This window comes from Vidua chalybeata, chromosome 16, assembly GCF_026979565.1.
Source record: "Vidua chalybeata isolate OUT-0048 chromosome 16, bVidCha1 merged haplotype, whole genome shotgun sequence".
NCBI lineage: Eukaryota > Metazoa > Chordata > Aves > Passeriformes > Viduidae > Vidua > Vidua chalybeata.
In genome coordinates, this window is record NC_071545.1 from 5,344,299 (window position 1) to 5,362,544 (window position 18,246).

Genomic DNA, 18,246 nt, shown 5'->3' on the forward strand with positions numbered 1-18,246 from the left:
ATAACTTGAGAAGAGCCAGATCAGGGAGAAATGGACCAGCATTTACTATTTTAATGTATTTATATAAACATTCTGTAATGTTCTCATGAGTTGTAGGGACTTGTACAAGGGAACCAGCAAACACTTCCAAAATGGACTGAATGCAGCACAAGCACTGACAGGCTGGAGGCACTGAAGGGACAACTCAGGTGACAGAGCCCAGGCTCAGACCTGGACCCCTCTGGGAAGTCACCACTGCCCCTTGCCCACTGGACTGTGGTTAAGCACATATTTATCAGTCCCAAACAACAAATAACAATATGCTCTAACGTGAAAGTTCCTTTCTTTATTCCCTACCACTGAAGCCACCTCTTGTTGCTTAAAAGGGAGGTCTCATTTCAAACACCCCAGAGCCTCCCATGTGCTATGTGGAAGCAGAGCAGAGAAGAAAGGACCTCTCCATCAATCCTCACCCACGCTTCCCCAGGGCCTGATTTGCCTAGGGTACGTGCCTGCCTTTGCTATTGTTCACTGCTTCCCCAGCTCTGCTCCTGACAGCAGCTGCTCCGTGAACAAAGCTCAAAGTAACAGCAACAGAAATCATTATTTCTTCCAAGGAAGGAGGATTCACTGAAATTATGGAAACAGTGAAAAGCAAACCAAGGATACTGCACGTTTTATTTTACTTTGGTTTAAGAGGAACAAGTTTGGTCAAAGTGAAAACAAAATTGTAAAGAATACTTTTTTCAGACAAAGCAAGAACTGATTCTTCCTGGTCTGTACCAATGGCAGATAAGTGCTAAAGCTGTTTAAAACTGCCACTGTCATCTGTTCTGTTTGGAGGGACTCTGAAAACCTGAGGAATGAGCAAGGAATTGAACATTCCAGCTGATGTCCTGGAACACTTAGGAATAAAGGAAGCTGCAGCTACCAACTCTAGTAAATGAAGTTAATGAAGTAAATGAAGTTTTCTCACATGGTGACTAGCCAGATATTAAGAGATGCTAAAAGTTGCTTTTATTTTGGGGCTGAGGAAGAAGTGCAGGGGAATGCCTGGTAAAATTAGTCCAGTTGAAACCAATCTGTATTACAAAAAGAATTTTTTCTTCACTACTTCATGGTACATACTGGTTTAGCGACTACAAGACAGTCTTGAACAAACTACTCAACTGCATTAGATGGAGCTATTACAAAACCACTTTTTTCCTCTCAAGAGCAAAGTGAGTTGTCCAAAAGAGTAAAATGCACAAACATTGAGTGCTGAGCAAAAAAAAAAGATGCATTATAATAAATGATAAACTGAATGAGTAAATTATACCTCCTGCAAAAAAGGAATAGGTGCATCATTTAAATAAAATCAAGTATTTATCTGTTTTCCATGGCATTGGGAAGACCTCAGTTACATTCTATTGGAGTTTGAGGTGTTGTTTTTTTTTTTGCAGCGCTTCAGAGTAAACAGCATTGCAAAGAGAAAAAAAGAAATACCAACTGGGACACTTACAGGCCACGGGGATATAAAAAATAAGATAGTGGGAAATTAGAAACAGCGGAAAGCAGGTACATCAAAAAAAAGAAAAGAAAGCTTAACTGAACTGCAACTAGCCTACGTAAGAGAAAGTCCATGTTAGAACAGTTCATTTTCACTAAGAGACAGACAGTAAGTGCAGAAATGCACAGAAGGATGAATTAGGATCAATAGGAAACTCCAATACACTGAATACTGCCAAGTTGTTTTTTTCTCCAAGCACATCCCCTCTTCTAAATAGCCACCTCCAATATCTAGTCATCCCTTCTGGTTTTAATCCCAGTAAGGGTACTGCTTCGTTTTAAAATTATACATTATCTAGTGTATTTTATCCTGGCTTTAGATGAGATATTTATTAGAAAGGTATTTAAAGAAGTCCTTTCCATCAAAGAATTAACATCTACAGTAAACAAAAAATACTACTAAAGTAAATATAAAATTATTGTTGAAAATACTGAAAATACAATGCTTTCCATCACTACAGAATGGCAGCCATAGTAACAAAAAAATTCTGCTGCATAATAGCAATTTCAAGATGGAGCAAATGTGTATCTTTGTGCATTGTTTATGGGCTGAGAAGCCATAATTCCCTATTTTAATGATTTAAGAAAAGGGAAATTGCTTCCATATTTTATCTGCAAGATTAAACTGCTTTCCTTGCTCCCAGCAATTCCTAGAAATATTAACATATAATACAGTCAAAGAAACACCCACTAAGCTCAGGTCTTCTTCAGGTGCTCTGCCTGCTTCCACAGAGACAAAAGCTTGTGTTCCACAAACTACAAAAGGGACCTTCCTGTACTCTGCCTGCAGTAAGACATGCATCACCATGTAAGTCACAACTCCTCTGAAAGGATAAAGGAGGCAAAAGGATCTCACACGTCTGTTTTGAAGCATTTATAAATGCTAATTAAAACAACCAATGTTATAATCTCATGTTCTTTCATGTATTACTTACCTTTCGTAGCTGATTTGTGAAAAATAAAGTCTGTAACAAACTGTTCATGTAACAAGTTGCTCCCTGGTTCTTTAAGCCAACATATCCTGTGTGCTTCTTTGAATCCCACCTAGAAAATAGTTCATGGTTAAAAACAAGGACGTTCTGTATTCCAATAATAAAGAGTGTTTGTTCAAAGGTAGTGCTGCTGGTAGGCATCAGCTACTCTCCGCTGCTACTGAAGGTTCTAATAAACTCCACTACTGCTGCCAGTAACAACAGTCTTTGCAATTAGATGCTTAGTGATTTTATTACTTCTTTCTTTAAAATATGTTCTGTATGGCAGAAAAATGATGTCCTGTGAGAGTGTCCTGGAGCTCAGAGCTGTACTTTTAAGGGCAAGTCTGCACCTCTGTACAACCCCACTGTTTACAAGTGCCATGAAGGAGAACAATGGAGATGAAGCAGTTTGACAACAACTGTAAACCAAGGCAAGTCAGACAGCAGAGCCACTTGGCTGCACCTGAAACCCCATCAGCTCCCACACCACAAATGCTCAGGCCAGAACTGCAGAGGTGTTCAATCACAAACCAGCTCACACAGAAGCTGAGGCTCCACAGCATTTCGCTGACTGATGCAAACAGAAATTTAAGCTATACAAAATCTCTATGTGACTATGAAAATATTGCCATGTGAGAATTCTTCAACTAGTAGGTGACAGAGTGAGAATGCCTGATGTGAGCTACAAATGGCAATAACACAGAATACTTGAATGATCACAAGCAACATAATAATGCTAGAATTAAGAATTTTTAATATTGCTTTATTTTTAATCAGATACTTACGCTACTCCGTGTGGAGCATCTGCTTGAACATAGACTTCAAAAGTAACTTTGTCTTCTTCTATAAAGCCTTTTTCAGGATCAGTAACTTCCTGTAAGACACGAATGACACAGGAACATGAGAAGTGGAACATGCAACATGACTGCAGTGAAGCATCCACTTAGACATCTCTATCTAATTTCCAAGCCTGAGCTATCAGTAATAAGAAACTGAAGAAGAAAAACTGAAGAACACCAAAGCAGTTGTTTTTCAGCTTACTAGATTTTAATTCTTTTTTAGTGTCTCAATGCAGGAAACTTGTTCCTGCCTTATAAGATTTTACAATAGTTTTTCAGTTTTCAGTGATGTAAGAGTTGGTAATCAAATGTTCTGCTTCTTCTGGACAATATTCCAAAACCTTTGCAAATGCTTAAAAAGCTCCCACAATTCAAGAGAAACCTTAGTAGTATTATTAGGGCATTAAATATACATGTACATATACACAAAGAACATGCTGAAATGCAAGCAAATTTATGTTGCTTCAGAATGTCAGTGACTATCACTTATTGATAACAAAACACAAGCACTCAGGCAGAAAATAATAATGAGGGAATATTTAAATTACAACATAAGTAAAAGCACTCTGCAAAAATCAAATTAATAGAGTAAGAAATTGAAAAGAAATCTACAACAAAGATAGAAAAAAATAACAGCTTGAGGAAAAAACCCCTTTGCCATCAGCATCTCAGTATGCAGGTATAAAACTGCTCCTACCTAGTAATAGATTAATACATGTCCAATTACTTACACTCCAGGCCATGAAGTTAGAAAAGCCCCAGTCGTTCTCCTTATGAAAGAACAAGTGACTAATACGACGGCTGAATGATTTTTCATCATCCTTGTAGTTTATTATCTTGAGAACTGCTTGTGCATGACAGGACCATGACCTACAAATACAGAAGAAACACTTGAAACTCTTTCGAAACCAAGCTTTTTATATATAGTCGTTACATAATTTTTTTTGTTAGGAATTTTTGGTACATTACTTTCACATATCCGACTTTCTTTCCTTATTAGATGTTAATTGTTATTGAGGGCATGAACCTCTGGGGCTTTCTGAAGCCACATTATGAACCTGGAACAGAGATTTTCTTATGGCCACAGTGTTGACAAGAAAGTGTGTCGGTGACTTGCAGGTTGGTTTAAGAAGCTGACGGCTCCCCCAGGTGAGTTAGCTGTGATCTGCCTCACTGCACATGGACAGGCCAGCTCCAAGTGCTCTTGGTGTCTACAGGGTAGGAGGTCTCAGCCTTTGGTAAGCAAAGGATGAGGAGCTTCTACTCTCCCTTCCACAAGATAAACTCCCCAGCACTAATTGTCTCAGCAGCACTTCTTCACGACCACTGGTGTTCAAAACCGCCCTACTTGTGCAAGGCAATCAGTCCGGACACAGCTCGGACAAGGTCCTGTCACTGCCTCATGCAGTGGCACTGCTTGCTCAGCTCCACCAGCTGCACCTTGGTTGGTACTTCTGAAGATCACCCTTTTTCTGTATATGCTTGGAGGTGAATCACATGTCCTGTGACCTGTTAATACACTTACAACCTTTCCTTTACATTCTGCCCTGAGCACTCACCTCTAAATTCTAAAAACAATGAAGAAGGGCAATTTATTATCCAGAGTAAACAACAAGTTTTGTGAGATTCAGTGCCAGAATGGAGTTACCCTATTGGAAAGGACACCTGAGAGGTCTGCACTCTTCCTAGATAAGCTACAGGAATGCCCCAGAAATCTGTAGTTATATTTTAAAATTTTTCTTTTACTTACAAAAGTGGTCAAAGGTAGTCAACGTTGATTTGCATGCAGGATGCCAAGAACACACACGTGTTCAGATCCTTCTGGATGAGTGATGAACTCCACTTAAGGAGAGGACTCATGCCCTGCTCTCCCTGCACTGGTAGCAGTTACCTGTTCACACGCTTCACAGGGCAGCATTTATAGCTTGGCATGGTTAGAGAAGCTCCATTTTCATTTGAAATAAACCCAGAACGTTTTCCATGCCAAGAAAACTGTCAGTTAAGGGCTTCTCCTGCAGCAAGCATGTATCTAAATTCTACCACAAACTTCTAGTCACACAAGTTGATTTTAGCTCATCCTAAAGAGGGGATTATTCTTATGCTTTGAGATTTAGAAAGGTGGGGGGGTAAAGGGCACTCAAACCCTGCAAGAATTCTTTCCTCTTGCAGAAAGTGAGGGATTTTTTTATAGATGTTTGTACTTCTTGCAACAGATTAACCAGTAACAAGTGAGGACTTGTACAATAATTAAAAGGGTCTTACGTGGAATCAGATTCAGCATTGCACTGAAGGAAGAATCCTACGCTTTTTTGGTGTGGTCTGTCCGGGTAGAGTCGTGGCATTACCATGATCTTCCATGGCAAATTCCGAACGAAGCAGGGAGGGCTGAGCACTGACTCACTCAACCTGTTGAAGCGTTCCACTGTAAACTGAAATGTTGCTTCTGATCGCCAACTTGTATCTGTAACACACACATACCACTGCTTGAAACACCTCACATTCTTCACTCCAAAATTACCAACATCATGTAACATGAGCATTATTTCATGTAGTGGAATACTGGAAGCAACAAAAACATTCCCATCCCAGAGGGACAGTGAACTACTTAATTACTGACGTCTCAATTTTTTCATTTTGAAAAACACCACAACTCCATTCAGGCAAACAAGGCACTGCAAGACACATTCCTTTTGTACATCATTTCCTTAAATGCTTCTTTAGGATTTGTTACCGCTCCAGCTTCTTCTAAAGCAGCAGGTGCAGTAAGACAGACACATCAAATGCTATACAACTAAATCACAGCCCACTCTAACTCTTCTTGTTGTGTAGCATCTCCACAGCCCAGTTTAAGTCACTTCCCTATGTGAACCCATATGCAAAATGGAATTTCACAATCTGTTCAAATGCCCTGTTGATGTCATGTCACCACTTAGTTGGTTTTGGCTTGCAATAGTATATTTTAAAACAGATGAATGCCATAGGTTGGTTGTTGGATTTTTGTAAAATTGTATTAAGTTTGCTGAAAATCAGCTCAAGAGTAGGATCCTGTTTTGTGCTGCGCAAAGACTTCAGAGATTTTTAGTGGTCTAGGACTCAATTAAATGAGAATATTTTTTTTCAAAGAGCTTATTTTGACACACACAATTGAAGTAATTTTGCCTTCTTCCCACATACCCAGTTCTTCACCTACCACAATCTGTTCTGCTTCTGCAGTACACAGCTATAACAGGGTGCTGGAGACTGCGACCGCTTCAGCAAGGCGCAAGGCCAGGCTCTCTTTACTGTGACACGCCTCATATTGCACTCAGGGAGAGAAAGCCTGCAACTTATCCCAACAACTCGACAGGCCAGGGGTGCACAAGACACTCCCCGGGATGCACACGACACTCCCACTCCATGGTTCCAGTCTGACACCGGTGTAACGTGGAATCCTCCTGGCTCTAAGGAGGTTGGACTAGCACACAGGGCAGCAGGCAGCACCCACGGTCACCCTGCTGCTCTCACTGCACCCACGGGGGATGCACAACTGAAGGTGTGTCACACGTGCAGTGACACCCCAAATCAAAGAGCACTGAAGGACAACACCACTGAGCCAGAAGTCAGAGTGTGAACTGTGACAAGGCACACGGTACAACAAATGTGTTCCTGCCATACACAGACAGCAGTCATTTACTCAGCTTGGCAGAGCACCAGACACAGCACTGAATCATTTTTCCAAAATACAGGTGAGTCCTGATTGCTACCTTACTTAAAAAATGGAACACTTGATTACAACATGCAACAGGGTAAAAATTATACATTTCATACAGAAAATTACCAAGTTTTAGCCACAACTGCCAGAGAGCTATGACAGATTTCATTCTTCTCTCTTGTGAATCAGTTTTCAAGCAGTTGTCCTACTCCTGAACGGCAACACAGAATATTTTTTTGTATATGGTGTGACAGCCCTAAGCATTCCAATTATCTCTTGACGGTACTACAGCCCAAATCTGCTTCCTGTCCCCTCCACTCCTGCAAAGACCTTCGTGTTGCCCTGTGCTGTCAGCTTCCTCAGTAACACAAGAGTTCAAAGGATTACTTTCTCCTTTTTCCTTGCCTGGAAGTGCAGCTAACTAGCAGTCTGTCACCTACTTTAAAAATGCTCTCTTCCCAGTTTCACTACTCACTGCCCGTTGACAGAGTGAAGAGATGATCTTCTACACCCAAGAACCTGACAGGCTGCAGACAGAGGAGCTCTAACTTGATTTGCAGCCAGGATAAAACAAATCTGTAACACACTTAACAATTTAAAATCAGCCTTGTATCACACGTGTATCTCAAACCAACTTGAGGCCACCTCCCTACTCACAATCATGATAGCTGTGCTTCTGGGCTCAGTTTGAGCTTCCAAAAAATGAGCCAAGTTTGCTTTCTGCCTCCTTTGATGCAGCTTTCAAAGCACTTCAGCACAAGGATGCAGCAGTGCTGCTACAGTGTCAGCTAAAAAATGCAGCCCACACAGCATCTGCAGATGCTTTGGAGAAAGTTTGCCTGTATTTCTTGATTTCTTTTCAGGAAAGCCTGTGCATGAGAGCTCACCAGGGAATGGGAACTCTTCTCTGTAAAATATTTGAGCAAGCACTAGTAACTGCTCCATAAAAATGTAGTCTTGTAACATAGGTCAACCCTAAAATAGAAGTTTCTTTAAAAATAACAATCTTCCTTTCCTTCCAGTAAGCCTATTTTTTCCTAGGAAGTATAATGGATTAAAGGACGAATTTTATTAGAAAAAGAAGTTTACATAGCAAACGTGAAAATTATTTTGAGTACATCAATAAATAAAGCCTTTTTTTGCCATGATGAACATGTCCTCCAGATGCCAGTTAAAGACTGCAACTGGCAGCAGGATAATTTAGTAGTGACTGGCAAGTGAGACTTTTATAAATCCCAGAACTACAAATTGAACACAAGGTTAAAAGGACTGATCCAGCTGACAATACTTGGAGAAATTACATGCAATGGACTGTCTTTGCTATGTGGAAAACATTTTTTCATTGATGTGATGAATGTCACATTCAGCATCTTCACAGAAGAAAGATCCTTCAAATCAGAGATCCAAATACTGAATAGGATCCATTTTAAGGCTGAAACACATATTTAAATGTTGATACCTTTGGGAAAAACAGTTTTCTTTATTCTCTTACTAAGTGTTGCTACCTTGAAAGTGCACTGGAGTTATTAAAATATTCTGAACTTGAATTATTAATGGAAAAACTGGCTGAATATTCTATGAATATTTTAATAATGATCCAAATACAGCATGCAATACCAGCATATGGCTAAGACCGATGCTTCTGAAAGCCTTCTTGCCTCTGCAATTCTTCACAAAAATGAGACTTCAGGAGGTAATGGCAAAGCTACGATTTTATGTTCAGCTAGGGACCTTCTGTTTGAACTTTAACTTCTAAGAGAATTTACTCTATGTGTTGCTTTGAATACTGATGCACTTGCAAACAAGTTTTGATCAGAGCCTTGTTTTTATTACTTTTTATTTTATTTGCAAAGGCTGCTATTCCGGCTTTTAAAGTCTGGTTCATTTAAGTCCTTCTCCATACAAAGCACAGCACAACCCTTCAGCTGGTTCTTTTTACTTGCTAAGACTTCACACAGAGCAGCAACAGGTACTGGTCACAGCGCTTGAGAGAACACAGCCTTATCTGAAAGTCCTGCTGGTGGTCCACTGCTGCTCCCGTTCCCTGTGCCTCACAATGCCTGCAGCCTGTTGCCTAGCAAAGGGGATGAGAGCTGCACTTTTTTTTCCCCAATCTTATCAGTCATTTCTTTATGTGGTAAGCTGGAAGAACAAAATCAGCTCAAAAGTTTCTTGAACTCAGAAAAACACCAGAAAGCCGATTTCTATGATCCAGCTGGAAGCATCAACCTTTCATCTTACTGTTCACCTCTCTCACAGGAACCATTAAACTCATTAATTTCGCTTAAGAGGTATCTAAATTCTCCTCATGCATTCTGTATCAGCTCAGATTGATGCCCCTTTCTATGGGTAACAGCAAAGAAAACTGCATGTTTATCAAAGAAGGCCATATCTCCCATTTTCCCTTTCTTTGGAATCTCTGAGCTGTTCATTACCCATGCACATCCTACTGCAAACCAGGTTAGCAAGAGACAAACAGCAAGAGAACAATTGCACTGATGTGTAAATAATGCAACAGCAAGCAATTAATCTGATTTACAAGACTTGGAAACGAGGCATCATCCACTTACGTGATGCAAGTCTTCAGGAATGTTTTTGCAACTCTAACATTTTGCAATAACACTCTTCTCTATCTGTGTCAATGCACAGCTGTAGCAGCACCAACATGTAGCCAGACACTCCTTATTCAAATATGATAATGAGGAACTATTAAGAGTATTGCTTAATAATCACACTTGATCCCTGAAGGATGTCCCACTACACCCTGAGCCCAAGCTCCTGACCATGCTGGAAGTCCATAAAGGCATGAGAAGCTTTCATAAACCTTCTGTCAAATGCCTTCAGATACTTCTCCCTAGTGCAACACCTTCAATACCCAATTCTGAGAGGAGTCAAACAGTTGGGAATTCACACAAACAGGTTCACAGCAGTATTTTGGCTAAAGGGTCAATGTTATTCTGAACAAAGAGGTGAATATCTGTTTACTTGCCAGCCCTGATATAGCCTGGCTTTCATCAGCTATTCCTGCAGTTTAAGTCCCTATTTTGGCTAATTTGTGCAAGTATATACAGACCAACTAGGGGACAAATTATTTTTCTAATTCACCAATGTGTTATGTACTGGTTATATCAACTGCAAACACTATCTGTCTTTCTATATCCCTACCAAAAACAGAGCTTAAACAGATCTGTTCTAGCCAGTTGGTGTCAACCCTTGTGGTCTTCTCTTGCCATCCTCTAAATACCATGGCCTCACAGACATTTAACATATTTTATAACAGCTTTTCATAAAAAAAGACTCTGAGCAATAAATCAAAACCTTCTGAATGAGATTAGGTAATCACACAAATAAAATTCATAGGCTAAGCAGACTACATTTTTCTTTCATTGCAAGAATCTGGTCATAGAAAACTTTATCTTTGCTAATGATAGAGAGGTGATTCAACCATAAGATGCTTTTGTTATGAATTTAAACCCTATTCTTCTTCACTATTTTTTATCAATATTTTATGTTCCTTGAACACATGAAAGTAAGCACTTTTTTTGACCTTTAATCTTGAACTCTCATTTTTCTGGGAAAAAAAATCACTCAACATTTTTGCACAAATCTAACTAAATGTTTCAGCCTAGTCCTAAATGTACTCTCACAAGGTATCATGGAATATGGAACAAATCCCACTCATATGATGTTCCCTTCTCCCAACTCAATTTTACTTCATTCTTCAAAATGAGCAGTCCCTGCCCATATCCTTTCCTAGGAAAAGTAGTATCACTGCACATTTTCCTCACTAAACATAACAGATTTAGAAACTTATTACCTTTTTTTAAATATACCCAGAGTTATAATTATTTGATCTTCTGCAACAAACTGTTCACCTTTATTCTAATTTAATGGACCAAGAAAAAGATTTCAAAAACACATGTCCCCTTTTATTAACAGGACATTAGTACATAATTTTTCCTTTGCTTTTGCAAGTAAAATTAGGTGTCAGAACTGACAACAAAAGATGTTCATCAACAGAATAGTTACCACTGACTTACCACACAAAGACAAAACCAGATCACAGCTGCCACCTGACAAAAGAGCAGGACAGATAAGGATTCTAAACACCCTGAAGGAATTGCATAACTGATAAAATTACTATTCAGCAAAGCCCAGCTGCAGCACCTTTAAAGGGCTGTATCACAAAACGTAACAATGGACAGTAGCACTTTCAGCAATTTTTAAATGAGTATCTAGAAAGCACAAGAAAAAAATCGCAAGCCTTCAGAAGTCTAATCCTATTGTACAGCTATGTCAATTAGGATTCCTACACAGAAAACCAGCAGCCATAACTACACAGGGATTCATTTTTTTAATGAGCTGCAGATCACAGGACATAGGTAAGAGATGGACTATTTTCTCCTCAAAATCATAAAACTAAAGAAGCCAAACCAACCATGTGTTTATCAAATATTTACTTACCATCTTCCATGTCTTCCTCAGTGTTGTTATGTCCGTCAGCCATTGCTACATTCCCATTAATGACAGGATTTTGAGTAATTCTTGGAGGATCATCTGTATCTCCAGCTAAGACAGAAAAAAATATACAAAAATTAAACATGTAATTAATAATCAGAAATTAACTTTTTTTGTCTCAGGTAGTGTTTATGAGACAGATGAATAGTGCACACTTGCACAGAACAGTATTTAATTAAGTTATTGCTCAACAGTTGTACTGGTATGTGTCTAACAAAAATTCCCCATATAGGTGAATATTTATGGACAAAAAAAAAGTCCACATTAATGTGGAATACAGATACAAAGAACATAAACTGACTTTTAAGTTTACAGATTGCCTTGAAATCTGTATTTCATAATCAAATCGCATTATATAAGAACTTTTTCTTTATTTTTTCTTGCATTCTTAGAATGCAATAAATTTTTACACAAGTTCAAGTTTCTAATAGCAGACTTTCTAAACTAACAAGTTACTTTAAGACTTCTTCAGTGTTAGTGTTTTTTTAAGAAGAAACCTGAACCTCTAATCAAATGTAATGGTAAGATTTAAATCTTGGGGAAAATTGGAAAAGAAATCTTATAGGATTAAGGAACATTTTAGATATAACATTTTCCAGTTTCTTGCCATCACTGCCATTAAGTTTTGCTCCAGTGACCATTACATATGTAAATGCCACTAAACTAAGAGATATGAGACAACTTGACAAACTGAAATCCCACTATTTCTAAGTTGCACTGCCTTGATTGAACAAGAACCTTCCTGATTCCTCCAACAACTGAACAACACGTCCTTCCACTGCTTCCACACCAAAAGCCAGTGGACAGTTTCAGCATGATTCCAGAAAAGTGGATATATTCTTGGATAAACTAAACTGGCTTGTATTATCAAACTGTAAAACCTGTAAGGCCTTGCAACCATCTCAAGGACAAGCACCACTTAAAAGACACTCTAATTTAAAAGGTCTGATGAGTTTCCCATTGCTGTATAAGTCATGCTATTAACTTATATATCTACTACCCCTCAAAAGCCCCAAGGTCACTGATTTGTGTAACCAGGAGCAGTTTTATACCCAAAAGCTACACACAAGTTACTGACCGCCTGCACTGCTGGGGATGCAGGTAACCTCTGCCACAGGATGGAAACCGTTCCCAAGGGACACAGCACGATCCCAGCTCCAGCACAGCAGCCTGGCCGTGCCCTCGCCCGTCAGCACCCTGGACAGAGCTGCCCTCGCCACCGGCCCTGCCGAGCTCCCAGGCGGCTCCGTGCTCCACACGGGCACGCAGGGATGCCTAGGGACGGGGTGCCCACGGACCGGGGTGCCAGGCTGTTTGCAACAACTGCCAACCAGCCTGGACACTTGCCTTCTACCAGACTGAGTAGAAGAGACAAACACAAAAGAGGGCAAAAGAGACAAACACAAGCGAAAACAGGAATCGCTGTGTGATCGTCTCCCAAGTCTCTTAAAAGCCAGCGAGCTCCCACCAAAGGCAGGATAAGCCCCGGGAGAAGTGCAGCAGCATCAGTCCCCTGGAGCTTCGGAGCGCTCCCTCTCCTCAGAACACACCACGCTTCTGCAGCCTCATTCCAATTCCCAGCACACAGGAAGATACTTTCACACCCGGCACTTCTATTCTGATTGTTTACTCTCCTAGTAAATCCACACAAGTAGTAACCTCTGCCCTCGGCACGACAGAAACAGCTCAGGTTAGAGATTTGCCCCTGGATTAGAGCTATGCTAGATCACAAACTTAATGCTCACCCACGGCTTTTGGACACTTGTTAGGGTGCAGCAGATCTCACTGAGGTACCAGTGAAAGGGGTGCTGTGAAACACACATTGCAGCAGTTAACACATGTACTTTTCTAAATTCTCAGCTTTGGAACAAAAGCAAAATCAAGTATGACTTGAAATTTTGGCTTTGTAAGAAAAAGGTTTACAGAAAATTGGCTTGGGTGTGGTGGAGCCTCAGGGGCCCCCTCAGCAGCAATCGGCACTGGCAATGCTGCAGTAGAACAGCAAGTTAAAGATTTACTACAACAAAATTATGGGGGTCAGGTTTGAACTCCTGTAACTTAAGAGCAGGAAAAATGACAAAAATCAAGAGTGAGAAGGAAAGATCTCAAATTTCATTTCAACATCCTGCCTTCCCCCCAGCTTTTTTAACCTTTTAACAGCACGTGCTGGTCTAAACAGAAAGCTGTCCTCTGGGCCACTGCATTCAAGAAGCATACAGCACGTTCTCAAAATGCAACAATTGTTTACACTAAATTAATACTAATTTTTAAAATAGTACTATTATAGTACTATTTTTAAAAATATTTTTAAAATATTTTTCTTCCTAAAGTTATCATCAGTGCAACTTAGTATCTGGAAAGAAACTGAAGCAAACACCTGAGGAATAGTTCTATTCTTCACTAAAAGCATATCCGATGTTACTTTTAAACAGGGAATAAAAATATTGACCCCATGTTTCATAGGGAAAGAACTGTCCTTAACTAAGAAAATAAAATGATTTCTATGAGACACTGCTCTACATTCTCCGAAAGTATGAGTTAGAGATCATAGCAACAGCAATCAACTTAAACAGAGACAGCTTCTGAGAGATACTGTTTAGTGATAAGACAAATGAACCATGATGAATGTCCCTGCTGCTTCTTCTGACATAGATGGACACAAAGTTTGTGATACAGCTTTCAGATATGGAAACGAGATAACACCAGTCAATGCTTTTTGCTGCTGTGAACAAAGGAAACTTTTTAACTGCTAATAAAAGTCAACTAATCCTTTACACAAACAAAATGCAATCCCTCTTCAACAGATGTACTACCAAGCAGCATAACAAAATACATTTTCTGGTAGAGCACTGAAAACAAGTAATTTGTGTTTTTCTCTCTTAAGAGCTCATAGGAAAGAATTGTAAAATCATACCAAGGTTTAATTAAGAAACATGTTTTCCCTTGCCTCAAGCAGAGGCAATGCCAAAGACTTATTCAAATTATACATTACAGGATTAGGAAAAAGAAAAAATACCTGTCCACACTGGCCAGGAAAACCTTCCTACCAAACATACTACTTAATACACTGCTGTCTTTAATGCAGCTTAAACCACAGTGTGTCAACATCACTCCAGTCATGTCACCGTCCAATTCCACATCAGAATACCTAGTTTTAATATCCCTGGAATAAATTTGAGATGCAGTCTATGAATCAACTGAAAGTTAATATAAACCACATTAATTAAGGAAGTATCACAACAAAGTGGCTTTAAGAATAGGAAATGTTTTTAACTCTTTAAATACATTACTGCAATATTCAATGCATACAGCTTTCAGCAGCAAAGTTGTAGACATTGTAAAAGACTGTTTGGTATGCAATTCTTTTTCACCTCCTCAAAATGCAACACATAAACCTCTGTAAATAATCTTTTGTTACAAAAAGGAATGCAAGGCAACACGAAAAACAGTGATGACAATTTCTTCTGCAACATTTAACATCACAGACCTTTTTCTCTCTGCCCATGGAACTGTGTAACAAATGAAAAATATATCTTGAAGAGTTTACAGGGGGTCTCTGAGTTTGGAGGCTAAGACAACTTCCAAGAAGAGACATTTCAGGTATTAGTGAGTTTGTGCACAAAAAAGAGCTTTCACTTAGTTACTGAAAGATCATGAATGCTGAAATAAGTCTAAACACTGAGATATGCAACTGGAACAAAACTGAAGTGTGACTCCACAGTTTGGGAAGCTGGTAAGAAGTGTCAGTCATCTTACACAAACGAATTACTGGATCATATATAAGTGACTCTGCAGGTGCACACTTCTCATCACTCATTGACTAAGTCTGTCACTGAAGTGCTGAGATGAAAGCCTGAAAGCAAAATGGTTGTGGCAATTGCTGCAGGGGAAAGAGGGAGAGAGAAGGAAAAAAACCCAACTAAGTTCTCTGAAACTATAAAATTGTCATATAATGACAGACCCTACAGAAAGTATATATATGAAAAAAACCCTGCTTGTTATGGACTATGAGCTCAGTATTATCATATTGAAATACTCACACTATTAAGCAATCAGAATTAAAACAGCATCACTGATTTTTTTAACTGTATTCAAAAACAAAAGAAGCTTTTCTGATGGATTCAGCCTTTTTAATAATATGAACTCAAACATCACAGTAAGATACATTGCTCTGTTGTTCTACTGTTCACAGCAATTCAAATTTACAAGGAAGGAATCTCAGTTTGCCATACTTTTTTCCTACTGATGAGAAAGTGGAAAAAATTTTGTCAAGTTCATGTGGCTTCTGGCATAACTTAAATGCAGTGCAGAGTGCTCTGTCCCTAAGCTGCAGGACACGTTGCTCAGTATAAACACGTGTTTGCAGTCACATGTGGCCAAAAGCTACAGAATGACTCCACAAGCGCAGCAATTCCACTACAGCAGAAACTGCCTCTATTTAACAATGATGACAGCGAGCTCTAACTTTAACTAAGCTTTCAGTCATGACTCACATCACAGCCATAGTCAAAGTCTGAAAGCTTATCCATAATGTTTGTCATTAGCTTTTGGAGCTGGCAGCCACAGAGGAGAAACTGAAGCAGTCTCAGTAGCAGGTTATGAAACATTTGTTTCCTTTTGAGGTTAAGGAGACCACAGTGGAGTAATAGTGATACTAAAAACTTGGTTACAGTTATCACACACATCCGCCTCACGCTGGAAATCACAGGGACTGAGGGCTTTTACAGTCCCTGTGCACAGCTTGCACAGCTCCCCAAGCAGCAGTGCCACAGCAATCCCAAAATGTGCAGGCAGTTGTACCAAGGGCAGCATCAGCAGCCTGAAGGGAGTCCGTCATTCACTGCTAGCAGCAGCTTGAAGAATACCATGAACTTTCACATCCAGGGTCTTGCTTTTAGTGGGGAAAAGCAGAAAACAACACTTTCTCCTCTTCTGCTGGACTAAATGGACATTCCAGAATTAAAGCCTTCATGAAGTTTTTAAAGGGCATTTTTCTTTTAAAATATAAATACAACGCTATATACAGATATGATAAAGGGGTGTGTGTGAATTCCAGTGAATGAGTGAACCTGCAGTAAACACTGGGAAAAGGACTTACTGAGCAAAATTATCAGGTGGCAGGAGATAAGAATAAACTCAGAGAATGCAAATGAGCAAAATCCATGCTATAGCAGTCATCCTGCATCAGCATCAAGGATACCCACTGCATGCCTAACACACAGTCCAGGTCTAGCTTTGCATCTCAGTGTCAGGACTCAAAGATGTCACACCCTCTCAGGGCACCCCAGCAGAACCATGGTCCTCTGCACTCACTACAGAACATCACTTCTATTGTGGAACAAACCATAATCTCTTCAAACATTTTTTAAATTATTATTTTAAAATATATCAATATTTTAAATAAATCAACATCTAAAAGTTTATTTCAGTGCATAGTTTAAAATACCAGCCGAACATGGATAATAGCACACACAAAAAAAAAAATTTAAGAAATCATCACTACTAGAAATCATAATAAATAAACATTCTGTGATTTAAAGTGCTATAATAAATACCACCTCTTCAACCACCAAATTGATCCTTGCTATTGGGCAGCATATCAAAATACATAATTGAGACATTCCTAAAGCACACAGTAAATGCCACACTTTCCAAAGCAGCTACCGAACCGTGGTGGTCCAAAGAGGACACTCAAAAGACTCAAATAGAAAGCAAGAAAATTACTTTTTGAAAGCAAACAAGAAAGTTTGAAAAATGTGAAGAAGATGATGAACAAATGCCTGCCTTAAGTTGGAAGTAACAATGCCAACAGATTACTTGACAACTCTGGAGCACAGACTGCCCAGACCATGCCTGTAAGGGGGCTGCAGGCACTCCCATGGAACTGTTCTTTATATGGCTGGAACAGCTCACAGGAAAACTTTGGGCTCCAGTAGTTTGCTTCTCCGGAAGTCTGGAAACCATTGCTCTGAAAGCCTGATGAATAGAGTGGCTCCCAGGAGGGCAGGGTTTAAAAAGAACAATCAAAATCCAAACAAACAAAATACCAAATAGCCAGACCAAAAAATAAAACCAAAACAACCACAAATGCCAAAATTAGCCAAACAAGCTCCCAACTCCATGATCTGAATGGAATTCATTTTCAGAAGTCAATCTTTGAACTACTAGAAGTGTTCAGAGCTAAAATTTCCCCTCACTTACTCTGAAAGAACTCAGCTTTCCCAAAGTAAGAGAAACTATTTGGCCCCTAATCCCTACCTGCAGTTAGAATACAAACACCACTTACTGCACAAAGGGAATCAAGAGAAAGGGAATTAAATGAAAAGCATTCCACACAGTTTCATTTTTACAAGACGGTCCTAGGTTGCTACAATGAAAAATCTGAAGAGGAATCAAGCAATTTCTGTACTGTGACTGCCTTTGAAAAGGCATCCAAAAATAAAGCAATTCACCTAAAACATTTCAAACACATCAAACAGTAACAGAGATTGAGATTAGTTTGGCCAGAAGAATGGAAGGAGGGAAAAGGGAAGTACACAAACCCCCATGATCCTATGGATCAAGATGTAGATAACTGCTGACATGAAAGTTTCCATTACTTGTAAATATTATGTCATTTGTCTTAGTTAAAAGTTAATTCTCCCATTAGCAAAAGTGGGGAAAATTTGCTTTGGTTTCATTTATTATTTTTCTTTTT

The 18,246-nt window shown here is 39.4% G+C and overlaps 1 protein-coding gene across 2 annotated transcripts in view; it reads right to left on the reverse strand.

The window, feature by feature from the left end:
- The window catches only part of USP7 (ubiquitin specific peptidase 7), a 70,888-nt gene that overhangs the window by 28,764 nt on the left and 23,878 nt on the right, over positions 1-18,246 (reverse strand). Inside the window, exons 2-7 of one of the 2 annotated variants that reach the window (XM_053957276.1) lie at positions 11,496-11,600; positions 11,072-11,104; positions 5,603-5,801; positions 4,072-4,210; positions 3,287-3,375; positions 2,463-2,571 (exon numbers count right to left, since the gene is read on the reverse strand). In XM_053957276.1, coding sequence (XP_053813251.1) covers positions 2,463-2,571; positions 3,287-3,375; positions 4,072-4,210; positions 5,603-5,801; positions 11,072-11,104; positions 11,496-11,600 — 674 coding nt within the window. The remainder of the gene's footprint in view (positions 1-2,462; positions 2,572-3,286; positions 3,376-4,071; positions 4,211-5,602; positions 5,802-11,071; positions 11,105-11,495; positions 11,601-18,246) is intronic. The other variant, XM_053957277.1, reaches the window with a different exon arrangement.